Here is a 21,968-nt window from a genome sequence, read left to right on the forward strand (position 1 = left end):
AAATTTGTTATATATTTGATTAAGGTGGCTAAGTTAACAGTTTAAAATATTTCATTTTGCTAGCAAGTTAAGATTTGAATATTCTTTATTAAGCTTTCAATTTTAAGTTTTTTATTTAATATACTGACGAGCATCGTTTACATAGCCTCCATTAATATCCTGCTTTCGAAATATGATTCCAATTAAGTATCTATGGTGCCTTGAGGCCCATGCTGTATTCAAACTTGCGACGTCCTTGTATATACCACATGGTCTCGTGATAGGAACGTGGCAGCACTTCGGTGACAGTTTGCGGAGCAGCAAATGTATAGTAGAAGGTATTTGTGGTCACCTGGTTGGACGTATGCGGATCGAGTACTTCGGCCACAGTCATAATTTGTAGATAGTTGAGTTTGGTGTAGACCACATAGGCAGTCATTTTAATAAACGAATCTACGCTCACAGGCTTCTCAAAGCTAATATCAGCAATGTGTTCCAGTCTGGGACGCGTGCCGCAGTAGAGCACGGCAGCCGCCCAACTAATCTCTAGAGCGGAGCGCATGAGAAAGCCACCAAAGACGCGATTGTGATGATTACGATGCTCCGGAAACGAAGGTATGGTGCTCATTTGGTAAGAGTCCGACATCCAGCGGCAATTGGCAGGCAAGATGCGCTTGTTCAGCTCCATGGTGTCCGAGGGTGTGGTGCGCTTCCAAAGCTCATACATAAGCGTTTGCTCCGGATCGTTGGGCTCCACCTTGAAGATTGATTGAGCGCCCAGCAACTGACGCTGCTTTTTGCGATCCATGCCACCCGCCAAGATGACTTTCTCCTCCTCATTCGCCGGCTCTATGGCATTCACTGGCGCCGCTGCAGTATTCGTGGCATTGCGTGCCGCCATTAGGAAGAGCGCACGCGTTAGTTTCTTGTAGCTGCCATTCTGCTTTTGCTCCAGCCAAACCACCACCTCCATAGAGCTCTTGCCCACCCAGGACACATGTCCAGAGAGGCGTATATCTTCTGTTCCCGAAGCCAAAACGTTGGTGAAGTCAATGCGATCCACGAGTATAGTGACAAACGTATATGGCAGATGCACATTCTCCGGCAGCTTTGGCACCACCAAATGCTTGTGGCAACACCAGCAAGCAAACATGTCCATATCCTCCAGCAGTCTACCCATGCGCACGTTGCCCAAATAAGTGACGTACTTGTCCTGCTTTGCGCGATCCGTGCTCAGCGGTATGATGGCTGAAGTAAATGAATCCTGCATAGCACGTGGCGGCAACTCCTCTGGCTTGGGCTGAAACTTGAGCAGATGTTCGCGTGATTTGGGCAGCGGCTGATAACCTGGCTCCAGGCCCAAGCGCGTCATCATCTCCTGCTTGACTATAAAAATAAGATGAGAATATGAGTTGATAAAATTAAATAATTTACTTTATAGCTTACTCTGCGACATGGTGCCTGATTCATTGGGCACTGCCGATTGCTTGATGTGCGTCGGAGGCACATAGTGTCGTCTGTGTGGCAAATTGCATGTTAATATTATGTATACGCCTTGTGTTTCTACTCACATGAATGCCACGTTAACTGCAGCTGCCAAATTGCTTGGACGCAAACAATTCCGATGCCTATTGGCCAGGCAGAAGCATTTTTGAGCTCCAACTAATGTGCGCAACATTTTACTTCTCAAGAACTGTTGGCATCTGTATGTATCTCTGTATTCGTTGACCTACAATAGTCGGACAGCTGCTCGAAACAGCTGACGACGCGCACAGTGACCAAATGCTACAGACAAGGTAAGCAACTAAGCAGTAGCATAATTTACCTTATCTACTAGTTACTTTTTCAGCTTACTCACACTTAGATACTTATTATTATTATCTTGTAGATATTTACTGTTTACAAGCAACAATCGCTTATAGATAGCAAATTTATTTTATTTCAGTTTCATTTATCTTAGTTAGTTTTGTTTACAAGGCTTAAGTTACACTGTGCATAGGAAATGCCAGTATGACGTCATGCGCTAGTATTTTAGCTATATTGTAGTATAACAATATAAATTTAAAATTATTATTAAATTGATTTATGTTTTAAAAGAATAATTGATTGACAATCAATGAAAATCTGGTATTTGTAGATTTAGATTCTGTACAAATAAGAAGTCATATATTTAAGATCTAAGGATCTAAACAAAATTGTATCCTTTTGATTAATTTTAATTAATGATTTTGAGTTATTAGAGAGAGACTAACTTTACTAGCACTTGATTTAAATACTTATTTTTAACTAAATATGCTTTGTGTGCAAAACTAATTATTATTAGAAATTTCATAAGTTTTGTATATTTTGTAGGTTGTATTTTTATAATTTTTTCCTTATGTAGATTTTCCGTATTTTAAGAAAACCGGACTGTATTTCGCAAAAATTAGAGTGTAACATTTATATAGTGCAATGGGTCTAAGTGGTGTTGGAGGTGGATTGAAGGGTTTTGCTGCGGGCAGCATTACGGGCGGCGTCGAAATATTGATAACATATCCGACCGAGTATGTAAAGACGAATCTACAGCTAGATCAGATGGGAGAACACAAGAAGTATAGTGGCGTACTGGATTGTGTGCGAAAAACCGTTAAGGAATATGGCATATTTGGCATGTATCGAGGCTTAAGCCCTTTGATAGTGGGTGGCATACCGAAAATGGCAGTGAGGTGAGCTATTGCGAGCTAAATATGCGTCAGCTGATGCCAACGCTTTGTTAGATTTGGCACCTTCGAGTATTTTAGCGAAAAGTTTAAGGAAGAAGATGGCAGCGAGGCCCATGTTTGGCGTTTCATTGCTGGAATGATTGCGGGCATAACAGAAGCAATATTTGTTGTGACGCCAATGGAAACCATCAAGGTGAAGTTCATCAACGACTTGCGCAGTTCAGAGCCAAGATTTAAGGGACTTGTGCATGGAGTGACGCAGATTATAAAGAATGAAGGTAAAGCATTGCAGGCTTAGCTGATGACAGACAACTCAAGTTTATAAAGTTATATTTTAGGTATTGGTGGCATTTACAGAGGTGCTACTGCAACAATAATTAAGCAGGGCTCCAATCAAGCAATACGCTCTTTTGTTTTATATTCTTTGAAGGATTGGTATACAGGGCGCGATCCTAAGGCAACAGTGCCTCATTTATTGGTGGGCATCTTTGGTGCTACAGCGGGTGGCACTTCGGTGTGCATCGATAATCCCGTGGATGTGGTAAAAACCCGCATGCAGGGACTAGAGGCTGCCAAGTACAAGAACAGTCTTGACTGCTTCTTAACTACGATGAAGGAAGAGGGACCACTCGCCTTCTATAAAGGCACACTGCCACGCATGACACGCGTCTGCCTGGATGTGGGCCTGACGTTTATGATCTATGACACTATTAAAGATTTGATTAACAAAAGATGGACGTAGTTTATTGTGTACAACAAATTGTAATGAATGTGTAAATAAATAAAAGATTTAATTCCTTTAGAGCTAAATTAAGCACAATTGGCAATAGACCAGCAAACTCTAGTTGCAGAATTTGCTGTCGTAGATTTTCGCCGGGATGTGCTTTGATGCACTTTTTGATCGCTTCGCGTTGCTCAGTGCTTTTTGTAAAAATCAGCACAACAGCCGCCATATGTGGACGCTATCTAAGCATGCAAAGCTCAACGATTTCTTTTAGCTTTAAGGAATGCACTATTGGACAGCCCTGCAGACGTGTCAGCGTCGTAGCGCATGCGCAGTCATATATCTTTGAATGTTAGATTGTACATATTTCGGAATTTATCCTACTTCAACGATTGTAATCATAATAAAACTTATAAATGATTTTGAGTTTCGGCTTTTACTAGCGCTTGATTTAAACACTTGTTTTTAACTAAATATCCCTATAATGTTTATAGTATAAACTAAATATTACAAATTTCTGAAGTTTTGCTTTTTCTGTAGAGTCATGTATGTTGTTATAATTTTTTGCTCATGTAGATTCCCCTTATTTTAAGAAAAACTAAACTATATTTCGCAGAAATTAGTGTCTAAAATTTGTATAGTGCAATGGCTCCAAGTGGAGGTGGATTGAAGGGATTGGCTGCGGGCAGCATTACTGGCGGCGTCGAAATTTTGATAACATATCCCACCGAGTATGTAAAGACACATCTACAGCTAGATCAAAAGGGTGAACACAAGAAGTATAACGGCGTGGTGGATTGTGTGCGGAAAACCGTTAAGGAATATGGCATATTTGGCATGTATCGAGGCTTAAGCCCTTTGCTAGTGGGTAGCATACCGAAAATGGCAGTGAGGTGAGCTATTGCGAGCTAATAATGCCAGAGCTGATGCCAACGCTTTGTTAGATTTGGCACCTATGAGTATGTTAGCGAAAAGTTGAAGAAAGAAGATGGCAGCCAGACCCTGGCTAGGCGTTTCATTGCTGGAATGATTGCGGGCATAACAGAAGCAATATTTGTTGTGACGCCAATGGAAACCATCAAGGTGAAGTTCATCAACGACTTACGCAGTTCAGAGCCAAGATTTAAGGGACTTGTGCATGGAGTGACGCAGATTATAAAGAATGAAGGTAAAGCATTGCAGTCTTAGCTGATGACAGACATTCAAGTTTATAAAGTTATATTTAAGGTATTGGTGGCATTTACAAAGGTGCTACTGCAACGATAATTAAGCAGGGCTCCAATCAAGCAATACGCTTTTTTGTTCTACACTCATTGAAGGATTGGTATACAGGGCACGATCCTAAGGCAACAGTGCCTAAATTAATGGTGGGCTTCTTTGGCGCTATAGCGGGTGGCACTTCGGTGTGCATCAATAACCCCGCAGATGTGATAAAAACTCGCATGCAGGGACTAGAGGCTGCCAAGTACAAGAACAGTCTTGACTGCTTCTTAACTACGATGAAGGAAGAGGGACCACTCGCCTTCTATAAAGGCACACTGCCACGCATGACACGCGTCTGCCTGGATGTGGGCCTGACATTTATGATCTATGACACTATCATAGATTTGATTAACAAAGTATGGACGTAGTTTATTGTGTACAACAAATTGTAATAAATGTGTAAATAAATTATAGATTCAATTCCTTAAGCGCAAAGTTAAGCACTACAGGCAATAGACCAGCATACTCTAGTTGCAGAATTTGTTGTCGTAGATTTTCGCCGGGACGTGCTTTGATGCACTTTTTGATCGCTTCGCGTTGCTCAATGCTCTGCGTAAAAATCAGCACAACAGCCGCCATATGTGGCCGCTGTCTAAGCATGCAAAGCTCAGCGAATTCTTTTAACTTTAAGGAATGCACTATTGGACAACCCTGCAGACGTAGCAGCGTCTTATGCAGACGCTCCTCTTGCTCAAAGCTGCGCGTCTGTATTGCATTCCGCAGCGGATCGCAGAGCACACAGTCCCAGGCTTGTGTCAGTCCCTCCAGATGCAGCAACTGCGGTCGAATGCTCAGCACATCGACCAAAGCGTTAAGCTTTTGCACCATATTGAACATTACCATGCGCTTCAGTATGCCATTCCAAATCTTGGCCAAATGTATATCGAAGCCAATGCATATGTCAGCCATTACCTCCAAGGATAGCGGATTCTGTGCATTGCGCTGCCAAATCATCTTTAGTATGCTAATTTTATCGCAGTTATCATCGGCAAACTTTTCTATGTTGGAGTTGTAGCCAAGTGCCTTGAGCTCATGCACACACTTGATGGCAATGAAGTTGCGTTGACTGATCGTATTGTAGAAGGTATTGCTGCCGTCGTAGAGCTTAGAGTAGCATTCATACATCTGCAGTTGCGTGGAGGTGTTGACAGTGCTGCAATTATAATAAGAGAGAAAGAATACATTTAAAGCAAGCTGATGCACTTACCCGCCCTTGAATATCAGTCCAGTTATAAACTGTGCTGCTTCGACCTTGGGCCAGCTGCTTAATATATAAAATGCACGCACTACATTCTCGCTAGCTAGCCCATCAGCTGCAGTGTTGCTCTCAGCCAAGTTCTGATCTTCCAGGAATGTTTCCTCCATCATTGTGCCATCTGCTGGTTCCATTGTCACGGATAGCCATTTTTGCAGCAGCTTAAACTGTATGGCATCCAGCCTCAACTCATGCAAGTCACAGAGTTCCTTGACCAATGCGTTTATATCTACTTTGCTGGACTTGAGTATTAGCTCGTGATGATATAGACAATGTATTAGATCCGTTGGATACTCGACCAGTCGCATAAGCTTATCATCCGTCAAGCCGTAAACATTAAGCAAGTGTTGCGTCTTCAATATGGGATATCTGCGCATAATTTTGCTGACCTGCTCCTGGTATTTGGGATCGTTTATTACATGTGTATGCTGCTTGGCATAGTTCCAGCACTCGTAGGAGGCTTCTACCTGATCAGCACCATCAGGCGCATAGCTGGCAATGCAATAAAGTATGTAAAACGCTTTATTTGCATTGTGTACGTTTTTAACCAAACGTAGTATCTGCAAAAAGAATTCAAACTTACAAAATGCAAAACAAATAAGTTAATATTTATAAATAACTAACCGATTTCAAGAACGCATTGTTAGTTGGATATAGATTCCAGGTTTCTGCGACATTCTTCGACTTGTACTCGGCTATGGAATTTTTAACAGCTGCCATGCAGAAATAGTCGCAGCTTTGTGTTGTGTCCTTGGCGCCTTGCAGCGCTGTACACATGAGTATAAGCGGAAACCAGCTCTGGCAGTTGTCCACATTAAGTTCGCTGTCTGTAATGCATAAATCCATTCAGTATTGTCTTTATATTATAATAGAAGTTGCTTATAGCTTACCCAGTATATCTTTAAGTGGCTTCTCCACAATGGGCTTGAATGGCAGGCGAAAGCGCGCCATTTTGGGCAAAACACCCGTATCCTTTTGCGATTGCATCCACATGTCCGTTTCCAATTGACTTGCGCGATTGCGACGACGTGTAATCATTTTATGACGCAGAAAGTGCAAAATATTCGTCCAAGTCTCCATGGCTTTGGGTGCGGCACTAAAGAGCGTCAATATCTCAATGACACACAGATACAGCTCATAAAAGTAAATGTTAATCTACAAGTAGACAAGTTAATAACAAAACTTATATGTGAACAATTAAATATTAAGCACACCTCATCGATAAACTGCTTGAGCTGTGAGGTAAATAGCTCCACATTTTGTATCTCATTGATGTAGGGCTGGCACATGTCGCGCATCTCACGCACATTGCTTAGCATGACCAGCTCCTCCTCACCAAACGTATCGTGCTTGACTTCGTAGCGCATTTCTTGCGCTCTTAATATGCTCAGTATTTGTGTGATGAGCATTTTCTGATAGTTCATGCCAAAGTCTTTGCTCATGCGCTCCAGCAGACGCACATCCATGGGCTTCTTGTGGAACTCCTTGACCAGCTGCTCAATGTTATCCATGTCTGCATTAAATTTACCTTTGATGTTGGGATCTTGCTTACAAAACTCCAAATAATAATTAAGCTTGTTGCGTCTGCAAATTAAAGCAATAAATAAATAAAAAGCTGCAGTTTGTTACCTCATAAACTCACTTGGCAAGAATTTTTTGCACATTTTCCTTGTCACCAACACGCTCATTGTACATGGCAGAGAGCGTAAGAAAATTGATCCTCTGCTGATCGGTTTTCATGTCTGTGGACAGACCTTCTAGCTGTGCATTTGCTTCGCTATCCGCCAGCAACATGGTTAACATTTCTAAACAAATGCAAGTTTATGTTATTTATAAATTCAAGTTTATAATTTGAGTTAGGCTTACCAAGTAAATTGGCATCGCTGTCGTTCATAGCATTGCGTAAAAGGCGTCGCAGCTGTATGCTAACAAGCTTCTCGTTTATAATCACTTTGCCGCCATACTGTGCCTGATACTTAAGCAAATACTGTGCTGTTATATACCAGGCATCGTGCTCCTTTGCCTTGGCGAGTTGTTCCAGCGATGAAAAGAAATCACAGCGCGCAGCATCAACATCACGCTTTAGATGCTCGGGCACCGTTTGTTGCAGTTGCAACAGCAGCAAATTGCTTGGCTGCGTTTCAACCACCATGAGCAGCAACGTGCGTGCCAAGAACTTTACAATGGACAGACTGCCGCTCAGGCGTTTCAACTAATTGTGCAAAATAGTATAAGTAAATATAATGTTTAAATGTTTGCTGGCTTGTTTACCTTTTGCAGTGGCTGTGGCTGCAATTGCACATCGACTTCATCGAACATGGACACGGAATAGCGTTTCTTAGTTGGCACTTGCTCTATATCTGGTTTAATATCAATGGAAGTGTTTAGTGTTGTAGTAAAGTTAAGCGTTGTATCGCCTTGGGATATGCCAACACCATCCAAAGCGCGACAGATCTGCTCATTAGTTTCCTTTTCTTTGTCCTTATAGCGCGCCTCAATGCAGGCCATGGGATAGTGCATGACAGGCACGCGCACAAAGTTAATTAACTCCGCCAAATCACATTGCTTGCATTGCTCAAGCTGCGTGGCCTCCGTAAGTAGTTCGTAGGCCAATGGGAAGCTTAATGGATCACAGGCATTAATCAGCTGCAGTGTAGATGACGCCTCAACTGCAATTTAACAAAATAAAATATTTAAAGTTGTAGCTATTTGCTTAATTCAAATGCTGCTTACCCTGCGAGCGGCTGGTGGACACCGCTATTTGCTGCACCAGCAATTCTATGGCCAGGTCAATGAATTCGCTGCTGTTGGCAGGCGTGCAATCAACAAACTCCAGCACATAATGCGCCAATGCACAGCTAAGTTGCAGACAACCCATGCGTTGACTAATGCGTCGCAATCCAAAGATTTTTTGCAAATCAAGCGCCTGACACAGCTCACGCATTTCGTTGATGATAAATGCGCAGACATTCAATGTGGCCTGTGCACGCGCAATGATGAGCTCAATGCCCTCGTCTAGCAGCTCTGTACGCTTTTGCAGCGAAATCAAGTCGTTGATGCTCTGCAATTGCAGCTTAAACTGTTGGCTAAGCACAAAGCGATTTTTGACAAGTTTACAGCGTTGTTTATAGACTGCATCAACATGTGGTAGCATTAGCTCGAAGAGTTCCAGCACATTCTGATGCTGTTGTATCTTCGCATCATTGGCAAACACGCAGGGATTGGGCTCAAGCATATTGGCCAAAATGTCAACAACATTTGTGGCATTAACTGAGTCATTCTTATTGTTGAGCGACTTGAAGAACTCGTAAGCTTGATCTATTTGTCCACGCAGCGCCATCTGATAGCAGCAATTAAAGTTGGCTGTTGTGGAAATCTCTGGCGCCGCTTTAGTCAATATGCGTATATCCTGCAGCATATCCGGCAAGTCGAGTTTGACTATGCGCATCATGAATAGCTCCAGGTTGATATCAGCGCCGCTATCTTCTGGCCAGCCATACTTGACCTTCATTATCTTGATCACCTGTATTTCATATTCGGCATTTATTTTGACGCTTAGCGGATGCGTCGAGTTGCGCAGCTTTATTAGCGGCGCCAATGTCTCAGGCCAGGGCACAGGTGCGTTTTGCAAAATTGAAAGCGCACACTCCAGTCGGCTGTCCTCATTGTGCAGCAGCTCCAAGCAGCTCATTGAACGTTCCACCCAATTACTTAACGAATGACGATTGATCACCAATTGCATAATATACTGCTTGATTACGCTCAAGGGTTGCATGCCCTTTTCCTGATAAATGGTATACAAAAAGTTCTTTACCAGACTCTGTAAATTGTCTATATTCACGCGTTGCAATATTCTTATGGCCGTTGCATCTATGGAATCTTGCATATAGCTATCTAAAGTAAAGTCCAGCTTGTAATTCTTTTTCAATACAGACAAGTCCTGCAGCGCATTAACCAAATCCCGCAGCTTGCTTATGTTGCGCTCATGCTGACGCACCACATCACTTGAAAACAAATAAATTATATAAATAAATAATGATCAATTGGTAAGTTTCAGTAAGCTTACGAGTAAATAAATTCAATTTCCTCAAAGATTTCCAATATTTTCGTAGAGAACTCCAATCCAATGTCTGGCCAAACTTCATCGTATTGCAGTTTGCGCGTGCGCTCAATGCTCCAGTCGGTTACAAATGGCATAATGGCAGGATGCGTATTGCTTACTATGGGCACAAATTGTCGCAACCATTGTACAACATGCAGCGGCTCTGTACTGCTGGGTATGAAGCCCAGCAAGGTGCGCAACTCATCCTCGTTAAGGAACGGCAAAATGCTGCTGGAATGACGGCGCCAAATTAGGCAAGCTGTGGACATATCCTTGCTAAACATGCCCTTAACACTTTTAACCAGATTTGTATCATACACAAACTTTTGCCATTCGCTATTACACTCGTAGGGATCTATGATGGCTAAAGTTTTAAGGCGACACAATTGCTCATCGATTTCTATTAAATGCTCCTCATCATCCTGCAAGCGTATTAATAACTTAATCTATTCTAAGATAGCAACTTCACTTTTGCATACCTCGGAGTTTAATCTTGTGCGTATTTCCCGCAGGTAGCGCTCCAGCACTTCACGCGAGCCCAAGTTAATCATGCGATTGTTCTTGATAAACGTTTTATTCTCTATTTGTCCAAGCAACTGTAGTAGCTTCTGAAATTTCTCATCTAGCTCAGTTACATCTAAGCATGCATTAGTATCGCAGAGTTCAACAAGCATGCGTTTGGCCTTGGCTTCATAGATGGGCTGCAGGCATAGTTCAAACTGTGCACCAAATTCCTAACAAAAACAAAAAGTGCTTTAAGTACAACTGAATGTTAGTTTTGCATGCTGCGCTTACCTCTGCCTCCTCTAAACGTCCCTTGGCAATAAGTTTCTTAAAGCGATCACTGGGATCCGTCTCGGATACAATTAGCATCTCTACCTCTGATGGCATATCGTCTTGCCTGGCTGCAAGGTAATACAAATTAACCGCGCTCTTTGGTTGGCGCACCAGCCATGTATGTCTCGGCACTTCCAGCTCATTCTTGCATTTAAATGCTACAAGGAACAATTATTAAACAAATGATCGAATAAAACACCAATCAGCAAACTTACAGGGATAATCCACTATTTTGATAAAACAATCGCCTTCCGCGTTTGGTTTGGTTAGCAAAAGCAGCTCAATTTGCTCATCGCTGTACTCCATAACAAGCATGTTCTCAATGAGCACATTGCTGCTCTGCGGCAACAAACATAAATTGACAGAGCGCGTATATGGACAAATCTCCAACAAGTGCCCAGACTGGCTGAGGGCAATACTGTAGAGCAAGTATAAGATTAATAAATATGATACTTAAACAATTATAGCATTGCACTTACATATAATCTTCCAGATTGTATATATGTCTAATGCAGCCATATTGTTTGGGTAGTTTGATGCGTGTCATGTCATTTGATCCTGTTTTGAAACCTAGAGCGTCCTGCGCTCCTGTTAAAATGAGCCCATAGTCAGCACTTTTCGATTCTTTATTGTTCTCTGCATAAGCGTTAGCGATATGTTGCTTGATCAGCAGCGCACTATCAACGAGCTGCCCGTTGGAACCCATGCAAGTGCGCTGTATGCTGACATCATCCAGGATCGCAGCAACATTATCATTATCATTGAGCGTAACATTAGACAGCGACTCCAGTGTGGCTTCATTGATTTCGCTGAGACTAAGAGAGAACATTGTATGAGTGTGCGGTTTACACCAAGCAGATATGCTTATTACCAGTAAACGCTGCCGTTCCTGCACGTAAGATAAAAGTGTTGTCCCAACTGTTGGACTTTTACAAAGGTGCCGTTCTTGCTAACGTCCTCGACTCGAATACACACACTAAAAAGCAGCAGGCCCTTTATGCAGACGCCGTGTACTTCGCCGTCCGAGAGGCCACATACTATGAGATTGCCGCTGCTGGATATGGCAATCGCATCAATGTTCTCGCTGAAACTCAGGAAACTACATTTGGCTACTAGTTCATCCTCTAGCAGCAGCAGACTCTTGTCAATGGATATGACCATTTTGCCACTCTGTACAGATGCCTGTACGGAGGGATACTCCTTAACCTGCAAACAAGCGTAAACAAAGCAAATTTGAAATAACTGTAAACAAAACCACTATTGGAATTTACCGGCTCCTCGCTGCTTATCTTAAAAATGCTACGCGATGAGAAGGCATTGGAGATGGTCTCATCCTCAATGGCAGACGCCTCGAAATTGCTCCACATCTCAAGCGAATCACAAATTATATCTCTCTATTGAAAAAGTTTAAAAACACAGCGCCAAAAAATTAAGCGTCATTTATTGCAATAATAGTGAAAGTACACGCAAAGCAATAGGTATCGATAGTTTTAACGATGACATTGAAAATAAAACAAATATGTGCAATTTTTGATATTTGTATGTTGGCGCAATACGGTCACATTGGTTGACAGGCGAGGAAAAATACGCTTCGCTTTTGCGAAAATTGGCAAATTATTATAGTTTAAAATAAAATAATTAACGCATCGACGATCAAATGACAAAGTGTGGCGCCCCAGCAGGCCAGATTGTGCGCTTAGGGTCTGTAAACGGTTACGCGGCAACCGAATTCCACACAAAAGAGATAGAAATAGTTTGCACCGCGCTGCCATCAACAAAAACGAAAAGCAGTAAATAAATCTGCGTGTGCATAGAGTGCACAACAACGCGCATGGTTACAATAATAATGTGCAAGATAGAAAAAAGTTGTTGCAATGCAGAATGCACTTGCTGTTTGTAGTGTAATTAATTGAAAAGCAGTATAATTGCTGCCGTTGCCGCTGCCGCTGCCTTGCTACAAAACGCACTTAAAATCGGTGGTAAGAAGAAGAACCCAGGCCACAGTGAGAAAAGAAAATACAAGAAGAAAAAGAAAAAAACAAACGCTAAATATCGCAAAAACAACAGAGCCAACAAAAATCAAATAATCATATCAAACCATTCATTTGAATATAATTGCAAGCGAGCAAACGCGCTCTCAGCGCACATATTTCTGCAATTTGTGCCGCTGTCGCCGTCGACGCGGTCGCTGTCGCTGCAGGTGCTAGTGCTGCTTGGCGCTTTTATAGTTTTTAATAGTGTAGAGTTGCCAGCATTAAAAGCGCATGGTTGTCGTATTGTGGCGTCTACTGGACAGGACCGATTTTGTTAAACTCGGATGCTACGGTAAATAATAATTTGATTTACGCTAAAATTGCAAACACTCAGCAATGGTTATTATATTCACACAGGCATCTCACATTAAAGTTATAAACTGGAGTAAGCCAACAACAAGCGCCTGCATAGAGCGCACTTAGGCCGGACACATTTTAACAACTTTTTACACGCGTCGTGGTCCGGAGGATCGACGACGCCATTAGATAACAATTTCTGTGCCCCGTAGTTAAAGAAAAGCTGCCACCATTCGGAAGAAAAATACTTCGAATATGACCCACAATATCGGTATGGCGCCGTATCGTATGCCGGGTCCAGCAGGCGGATTATGTCCGCCTGACTTTAAGCCACCGCCACCGACGGATATCATCTCGGCGCCGGTAATCCAAGAAGCGCGGTATTAAAACTCTCGATGATTGAGGTGAGTGAGATCCGACGTCTGCTCCGACTCTCCGGGTGCAGCTGGCCTATGTGTGCATTCTGGCTCTCGTATGTCTGCTCATAGATCCATGCACATCATGCAGTCACCCGACGTGAGTGACGTCAGCTATGGACTATACTGTTTCCGACCTGTACACCGCCGCAATTGCAATAGATAGCGTCAAAGGCATTATTTGGGCTCACTGTTGTTTTTTGTATCGAATAGTGTGCCGATGCGTAATCGCTTTCGATGACATAACGTAACACTCATCAATGATGTCGGCCATGTCAAGTCAAAGCGGCAGTGCTATGGCGGCATGAATCAAATGGGCGCTTTGGTGCTTTGTGTTCCTGAAAGAAGTGTTGAGCCCGAGGACCTCATCATTGTCTGGAACACGAACATCATCGCGTACTGGGAAGAGCGCATGGAATGGGCATGCTGCACACTTTCACTAAAAATATAGAGCATGCAGCACAATCTCCCTAGTGGCTACTGCAACACGGACACTGGAACGATGTAATCGCATGCTGGACTGCGAGACCGCAACGTGGCTGAGCTCCAATTTTATTGTCACTAATGTGAGTACGTGGACATACAGGCGCACACTCTATTACTGTCTGCTCATTAAGGATATGTATTCTAATGTTTTAGGATTCTTTCTGGCGTTAAAAATACGATCATACAAATAGAAATAGAGCCCAATCGCAGGTAGCGAGTTATAAATAGTAATCATGCCTCACTACAGAACATCATGGTGGCCGATTACAAAATTAGACGAGAGGTGGCCTGATGATACGATTTCCTATATAGAGACCTACCGCTGCCGGAACAATATATTTGTTTGGCCTTGGGCATTAATGAGTGGAGACTCAAGGATAATTAGTGAGTGTATGAAATTGGCGAAATTAGAGAAGCCAAGACTATATTTACAAATATAATACTCAGTGGGACAGTTCATTTGCTCAGGCAGACCGTTGCTGTAGCTCAGTGGAGATCGAACGTCCAAATTCTAATATGGTGCCCACAAATTCCGCCTCTCGCTATGGCTCATAGGCTCAAGCCTATTAAGCGCAGTGTCTCCGTATGAGCGAGAGAACTCGACCTATTATATTAAAACTAGTTCTTCAGGGATCACATGATATGGAGGTCGTTTTCCGGTATAATAGTGGTGTGCTGGGTAATACAGACAACACCATATAAAACTTAGCTCTTGAGGCCAGTGACATCGTAGTGCTGAGACTCTAAGAATAACAACCAGGATCACAAAACCCGACGTAACGAGTGTATCGCACAATGAAGACAAACATTAGAAATTGATGTATATGTTGTGTTTACCCTCGCCTTAGCGTCTTGAGTGCAATCACTCAGAGTGCCTGATTCCCTCAACAGAGCAGTCATAGGACAATCTCATATAGCACCAAGTCTCGTTATTGTGTGATATCGGCATTATGCTTGTATAAATACCGCAGTGAGAGTCCTGGTGCTAGTTAGTCCGTGAAGTGACCCTCACCTCAATATCCGGCGAAAATAACGAGAAATGTAGTATTGGTCCAGATTGTGGCATGTCGCTAGTGCATATAACTCTGCATAGCTAGAAGGTTAGCAAATATGTTGGTGGTACACCACAAAACAATAGTAAACAATATTGCTGGCCAGATCTAATAAATATGGTACAAGAAGTGTAGACGCACTCAAATGCAATCATATTAAAAAGGATGCTAAGGCAGCAATACCGAAACAACAAGCAGCAGAAAGTCATCACAAATACTCAGCGAACAACAATCAAAAATTTCCATTATCTAGTTCTGCCTCGCTAGTATAGTTGGATGCAGGAGTGAACGATGTGGTGTGGCTTGAAGGTGGCGCAAATAGCGTATGTTGAAATCGTAATGGGACCAGTGTCTCTAGCTAGGTTGTAAATTAACTAAGGGGAGCGTCGTATTTACAGCGCATGACCCCACTGCGGAACAACGCTAGAACAGTATCTTTTCAACGACGAATAGTACGCGTGAAACACAGCGATGGCAGTGCCTGCTACTGTCATCTTCTAGCCTTAACGCGCCAATGCCGCTCCAGTGTCACGCATCACTCGAGTCTCGCAAGAGGAAAACGCGCGATCAGAAGTCGTGGTGTTTTAGTGAGACCAACTGGCAAAGGGGCACCATAGTCTAGTCAATTTCATGTCGTCCGAAAAAATGAGGCAAATGCCAATATTGTGCTGCTTGAATTATTGAATAGCTCACTATAGATAGTAAACTAGAAGAACTACAAAACAGAACTTAGATATTACTTGCTTTTTTCACTAATTAATTTTAATAACAATGCGACTACACATGTTGAGACCAGCGTAAAATTTTGAATACTCCACCTAACTTGTTCACATAGTGGACACAAAAAAAAAAGATCAGTCTTAGCATGAGACATAACATATCGAGTCGGTCCAATGTTTTATGGATGTGTATAATTAGAGGATTTGGGAGCTGCGGACTCTGTTCGAGATCTCTCATGAATCCTACTACACTTAGTAAAAGTTTTCCTTAGAATTGTCTTTTCACCGCCTTAAAAGAATTTCTCCGCTGGAATATGTCATAAGTATCATGGCCATGTAATCAAATGCTACCACCACAGCAACCGCCGCATATGGGAGGAGGACCAACGCATCCGCAGCTTATGAATCATCCACACCCGCACCATTCACATCCTGGCGGTCCGCCGCATCCACCGCATCACATGATGGGACCCGGTGGTGGCATGCACGGACCTGGACCAGGCGGTATGCCGCCGCATGGCGGTAATCCACATATGATGGGGCCACACGGAAACGTAGGTCCACACATGGGTCATGGTCATATGGGCGGTGTGCCGGGGCCGGGTCCTGGGCCTGGCGGCATGAACGGACCAATGCCGCATCATGGAATGCCACCTCACCACGCACATAACCATCCACATCATCACGGACACAATCCAATGGGCGGACCCAATATGTTCGGCGGCGGTCCGATGGGTCACGGTCCTATGGGTAATATGGGAAATCCGATGGGAGGTCCAATGGGAGTGGGGCCAATGGGCAAGCCTATGACGATGAGTGGCGGCAAAATGTATCCGCCCGGTCAGCCAATGGTCTTCAATCCGCAAAACCCAAACGCGCCGCCCATTTATCCGTGCGGCATGTGCCACAAGGAGGTCAATGACAACGATGAGGCCGTCTTTTGTGAATCCGGTTGTAACTTTTTCTTTCACAGGTAAGCAGTGATATTTGCACTGAAAAAGAATTTATGGATAATAATCTATCTAACTTGAAAATGTAGAACATGTGTGGGATTATCGGAGGCGGCGTTTCAAATGCTCAACAAGGAGGTGTTTGCCGAATGGTGCTGTGACAAGTGTGTTTCATCGAAGCACATACCGATGGTGAAGTTCAAATGCTGAAGTGCAGCAGCAGCAGCAGCACCATTATCATCATCAACATCAACATCATCACTATCAACTCCACCACAATCACCAACACCACCACCAGCTAGCACTCATTCACTCTGTATAAAATATTCAGGCATTAAGTATTTTAATTGTAGAGTTTAAGGCAGTACTAGGGTTCTATCAATTCTAACAATGGCGCGCTCAATAGTCAAAAAGGTCCCCAACGAAACAAATTTTAAGGCGACAACAAAATGTAAACTCACTAAGCCAGCGACCGAAGCCGTGTTGTGAATTTTCGCTTCGGTCGCTGCTCGCTCAACTGGCGCGTATCCTTAAATGTAAACCTTAAAATGCAAGTAAAAAGATGAAATGGATAAAACACTCAAAAGTAATATGATAGTGAAACGAAACATGTATGTTAAATGTAATATAGTTTAGTGTAGACTCGTATATTTGTACTATAAAAATTAAAGCAATGTGTATTTGTATGTGAGAACGACCGACGCGTTGTCAGCAAGAATGCTAAATAGATAAGCAAGCGCTCTGCAAACGGAAGCGTCAAAGCTATGTGTATGTATTTAGCATGATAACAAAAATCGAAAATCAATCTACTAGTTTGTATTATAAAAAAAAAAAGAGAAAAGTGAAAGAAACAGCGAAATATTCGTAAGCGATAAACACACACACACACACACAGAAACAACAACACGTTACTTTTATATTTGTATTCGAATAATTAGAGTTGTAAGTGCGCGCATACATACATATACAAAAAAACATACACATACACACATAAGGAACTCCTTGCAACTTAATAATCAATCTGACAATGAGCATAAAAATTTGTAACTACTTGAAATTAATCGCGTGAAATTGTTTTTATACTCTTGCGTCAATTTTATAAGCAACAAATTTTAACTTACACACACACACACACACACAGAAACAAACACCCACACCTTCAGCAATAATACTACATACGTTTGGGATTGAGAGAGAGAATTGTTTTTTATACAAAATTATTAAAGATCAAGCAAATAAAGTGTCTCGTGTATTCATTCGAACAAAAAGCACAAGAAATTAAATTGCATGCAAGCAACAATTAATTTAAGCCTAACAAAGTTAACGCGTGAAGAGAGATAAACTGTATAAAATTGCAAATTAAGTTATTTATAACTAAATAAAAATACACATAAAATAAATTGAAAAAGAAAATTGCATTTCTCAATTTTATTAGCATGGAATAATTTTGTTGTTTGGTATTGCATATATTTAAATTTTAGTTGTTTTTAATACTTAGACTAAATGCGCTGCAAAAATTGGTACAAATCATGTGACGAATAAACAAAATGTGCGCATATTTAAACAATTTTCATTAAAAAACAAATATTTAGTTGCAGCCACATTAGTTCGATCTGAGAACTGCTCATGGCAAATTGCAATTATTACAAGCGGCGCCGCTTAAAGCTACAAAATATTATATTTTTTTTTGATTACCTTAACTTTTTTTTTTAGTTTGTTTTACATTTCGTTTATATATATTCTATAACATATGGATAGCACGCAGAAACTCAATAAGATTTCTGCAGGGGGCGCGATCTTATCCAATAGCCGCCGTTATTAACTCGGCCACCTCTTGATCTGTGCTACGCACTGTCAGATTCAACGTTACACCCTCAGAGAGCGCCAACTTGGCACGCACCAGCACTTCAACTCCGCCTCGGAAGGTGCCTGAGTAAACAAAATTAATTAAAATTCAAATGGAATATTCAATTCGGCTTACCTGAGCAGTGTAGCGTATGCAAGTGTGTGCCTTCGGGCACTTTCTCGGACAGATTCGCTGCACCTAGGCCAAGTATTTTAATAATGGTATTGACAGCGTCCTGCAAATTATTAACCGCAGACAGCACAAATGTATCCTCAGCTTGAAGCCATTCTGTAAATAATTATTTAATTAGTTACAATTTATATTGGAAGACATGTTAGCTTACCCTCACTGTCGGCCGCATCCCAGGCCACTTGAAAGTTGGTCTTTTTCGTTTTCTGTATTTGATCAGCCACTGTGATTTCTAAATCCTCCAGCATATACTCATCGTCATAGCCCTCATCAGAGTCGGGCTCACCAGTGTTGGGATCACAGTCCTTGACTGCGAAGCGCAACGTGGCACCAAATGTAGCTGTAAGGAGAAATAATATTAAAACAAAACATTCACTTATATATTTAATTTAAGTGTTACCTGTTGAGAAGCAAACTTCTTGTGGAAACTCGACAATGACAAATGTTGTCTGCAGTTCGTTGTAGGGCAATTTGAGGCATGGTATGACAGCACATTGCGTGAAGCCCTCTGGCAATGTTAGCTCCACACGAACATTTTCCAAAAACTGATCGGAAAGCGTATTAACGCAATCGAATTGGAACACAACATGGCGTCCAAAAATATGTTTTATGCACTGCACAGTGTACTCCGTTTCGCTTTCTGTCAACTGTATGGGCGGTGTGCTACGATGTATTGGTCCAAGTACTTGTATGCCCGGTAACTGCGCCAGACGCGCAGCACTCTCCTCCTCGCGAGTTATCTTGGGTGCACGTGGCGCGCTGCTGGTGACAAGCATAACATCGTTATTTATCTCAGGCTTGACAATAGCAGCCTTGGGTACGACGGAAATGTCAAAGTGCGTTTGCAAATCGCCGTGCAAATGCTCGCTCAATGCCTTCTCCAGCAAAGCCAGCGAGCAGTTCTCACGCTCAATTATGTAGTTCTTGTAGAGCTCTGGCTTGGCAGTATTCAATATATTTAAATAATACGTGGCACGATCGCGCACTTCATCATCTGGATCCATTTGGCAGCGGCCAAGCAGCACCAGAATGTTTGACAGCAAGGCGGGACAAGAGGCGCCAAATTGTGCCATAGCTGTGACAGCGGCAGCGCGTACCACAGGACTTTCCAGTATAACGCGATTGTAGATGAAGCGTATATACTTTGAAGGCGTCACTGCAAACGGACCCTCCTTGCCCAACAAATGTAAAATGCGCACAGCCAACGATACGTGCTCACAATCTTCAATAAACTCGCATAAGTGCGACAAGCCAGACTCCTTGGCATCGACATTTTCCTCAATAATGGTTATGATAGTGTCCACAATAGATGTTTTATACTCCAAGCCGCCTTCTTCGCGCAACATGCCGCTCAAGAAATTCATGAGCACAGTATGCTTGCGTGGATATTTGGTGCAGAGTGCACAAATGGCCTGCACCACCACCACTTTGAATTCATCAGAGATTTCAGCCACAAAGGTTGAAATTTGTTTCATCAAACGCTCCACAGACGACTCGGCGCCAGTTTTCAAAAGCGTAGTTATAGCCAACGTGGCAACTGAACGATTTTGGTCTGTAATAAGACCCTCCAAATCCAAGTTGCACGTGGTTACAGCAGCTGGGTGCGTCATGGCCACCTTGTTGAGCGTACGCACAGCGGCAAAACGCATCGTTGCCTTTGGCGAGCCACAGAACAATTGCAGTATGGAGAACGCAGGCGAAAGCATGCGTGGATTTGTATTCTTCAGATTGACAATGGCATGTGCGGCTTCATAGATAACCATTTCGCTCTTATGGCGCAAGCACGACTCGATGAAAGTGTATAGCGGCGAATCGGCCAGCTCCTCAGCAGGTATATCTTCCTCCTCAATCAACTTGCAGGCTATGCGTATCTGTTGAGAGTTAAATTAATGTATAGAATGCATTTGGTTTACTAATTCTTTACTTACCAGCATGCAAACAGCGTAGGGACTTTTCATCGCATTGCGCGTCAGCTTGTTGACCAGCTTGGAGACCGCCAAACGATCCGATTTGCGTATGTGATAGAGCAATCCAAGTGCATGATATTGCACCATAACGTTATCGCTATTCAAGGCTTCCTGCGCCTCGTTGGCCCAACGTTTGACCACATCGCCGGCTGTGTAAGCCAGACGAAGTGAGCTCACCAGCGCCGCACAAGAAACTGCAGCATTCTTGTCCACAATGCATTGTTTCATGTAACGTTCAACTGCTTGCAACATGGTATTATCCGTAATGCTGCAGAGAGCGCGTATAGCGGCGGCACGATAGAGATCCTCCTTGCCAGTCATGTCCTTGGTCAGAGAACTGGTAACAATGATGACATCTTCTGCTATGGAGCTCAGCTCCTTGATACCCAGATAAACCATGCGGCGCAGCACCACATCCTTCGACTGGAACAGCTTTGTCATGGCAAAGAAGCAGTCGGTGGCCTCGCGTGGCACCAGCACCTCGCCTTGGTTGATCAGGTAGAGGATCTTGGTGAGTATGTGTATGCATTTTCGCGCATTCACCGGTGTCTCGTTGAATGTACGTGTCTCCTGCAGCACAGACGTCTTCTCTAAATTCTGGTACGCGTTTGTTGGACCTGTGCGTTTATTTCGAGTTTTATATATGAAATATTTCATATTTAGACTGGCAAATCACAGCAAGCAATAAATAACATATGAAACAATTCCCAGTGTTAATTTTCTATGCTGCCGAATGAGTATTTTTGTGTTAGTGTATGTATGTGTGTGTGTTAAGTTGCTGCCAGCGGAGCACCTTTCTCTCGAATTGCAATTTGTTTGTTTTCGCTGCACTGCGGCGTTGTTAGTAAACTGTTTACGAGTGATTGTTACTCACCATCCTCTTCCTCATCCTTTTCGCGACGAAATGAACCCATTTTAAGATAGTTTTCTAAATGCTTTTAATCAAATTAAAATGAAATTGTGAAAGAAAAACCTTTGCCTTTTACACGTCACACTCTGTGCTCCTCATATGTTTATAGAGCAGTGGCGGGCGACCGATTGCTTGCAAAAAATATCGAAAATCTCTAAAGTAATACATAGTCTGGGCTTTCGTCATTGTATATAAATATATCTTTTGCATTTCTTAGCACAGCTATTACTACTAATATTTA

At 42.6% G+C, this 21,968-nt stretch overlaps 6 protein-coding genes across 6 annotated transcripts; 3 read left to right on the forward strand and 3 right to left on the reverse strand.

Moving 5' to 3' along the window:
• Positions 1-38: 38 nt before the first annotated feature.
• On the reverse strand, positions 39-14,013 carry LOC108602405 (acyl-coenzyme A thioesterase 9, mitochondrial). Its single transcript, XM_033294157.1, has 5 exons — positions 14,009-14,013; positions 9,738-9,741; positions 1,551-1,672; positions 1,426-1,496; positions 39-1,365 (listed from the first exon to the last, which is right to left on the reverse strand). The coding sequence occupies exons 3-5, from the start codon at positions 1,655-1,657 to the stop codon at positions 191-193; spliced, it is 1,353 nt and encodes a 450-aa protein (XP_033150048.1). The 5' UTR covers positions 1,658-1,672; positions 9,738-9,741; positions 14,009-14,013; the 3' UTR covers positions 39-190.
• Positions 2,318-3,474, forward strand: LOC108602406 (putative tricarboxylate transport protein, mitochondrial). Its single transcript, XM_017990518.2, has 3 exons — positions 2,318-2,684; positions 2,736-2,959; positions 3,020-3,474. Exons 1-3 carry the CDS (start codon positions 2,431-2,433, stop codon positions 3,421-3,423), a joined length of 882 nt encoding a protein of 293 aa, XP_017846007.1. The 5' UTR covers positions 2,318-2,430; the 3' UTR covers positions 3,424-3,474.
• LOC108602407 (putative tricarboxylate transport protein, mitochondrial) lies at positions 3,930-5,067 on the forward strand. Its single transcript, XM_017990520.2, has 4 exons — positions 3,930-3,951; positions 4,022-4,298; positions 4,350-4,573; positions 4,633-5,067. The coding sequence occupies exons 2-4, from the start codon at positions 4,051-4,053 to the stop codon at positions 5,034-5,036; spliced, it is 876 nt and encodes a 291-aa protein (XP_017846009.1). The 5' UTR covers positions 3,930-3,951; positions 4,022-4,050; the 3' UTR covers positions 5,037-5,067.
• LOC108602401 lies at positions 5,055-12,229 on the reverse strand. Its single transcript, XM_017990512.1, has 16 exons — positions 12,134-12,229; positions 11,734-12,068; positions 11,342-11,677; positions 11,078-11,280; positions 10,821-11,020; positions 10,505-10,759; positions 9,990-10,447; positions 8,657-9,927; positions 8,187-8,592; positions 7,790-8,121; positions 7,566-7,728; positions 7,138-7,507; positions 6,814-7,078; positions 6,548-6,750; positions 5,876-6,483; positions 5,055-5,821 (listed from the first exon to the last, which is right to left on the reverse strand). The coding sequence occupies exons 1-16, from the start codon at positions 12,227-12,229 to the stop codon at positions 5,077-5,079; spliced, it is 6,246 nt and encodes a 2,081-aa protein (XP_017846001.1). The 3' UTR covers positions 5,055-5,076.
• LOC108602402 (protein pygopus) lies at positions 12,434-18,195 on the forward strand. The gene is made up of 5 exons (XM_033293916.1): positions 12,434-13,187; positions 13,253-13,572; positions 14,060-14,178; positions 16,190-16,838; positions 16,905-18,195. Exons 2-5 carry the CDS (start codon positions 13,448-13,450, stop codon positions 17,023-17,025), a joined length of 1,014 nt encoding a protein of 337 aa, XP_033149807.1. The 5' UTR covers positions 12,434-13,187; positions 13,253-13,447; the 3' UTR covers positions 17,026-18,195.
• A 44-nt stretch (positions 18,196-18,239) lies between these two features.
• On the reverse strand, positions 18,240-21,819 carry LOC108604552 (coatomer subunit gamma). Its single transcript, XM_017994080.2, has 6 exons — positions 21,692-21,819; positions 20,779-21,434; positions 19,251-20,721; positions 19,005-19,190; positions 18,797-18,949; positions 18,240-18,744 (listed from the first exon to the last, which is right to left on the reverse strand). The coding sequence occupies exons 1-6, from the start codon at positions 21,729-21,731 to the stop codon at positions 18,614-18,616; spliced, it is 2,637 nt and encodes an 878-aa protein (XP_017849569.1). The 5' UTR covers positions 21,732-21,819; the 3' UTR covers positions 18,240-18,613.
• Between the last annotated feature and the right edge of the window lie 149 nt (positions 21,820-21,968).

The sequence above is a fragment of the Drosophila busckii genome, chromosome 3R (assembly GCF_011750605.1).
Source record: "Drosophila busckii strain San Diego stock center, stock number 13000-0081.31 chromosome 3R, ASM1175060v1, whole genome shotgun sequence".
In the NCBI taxonomy this organism is placed as follows: Eukaryota; Metazoa; Arthropoda; class Insecta; order Diptera; family Drosophilidae; genus Drosophila; species Drosophila busckii.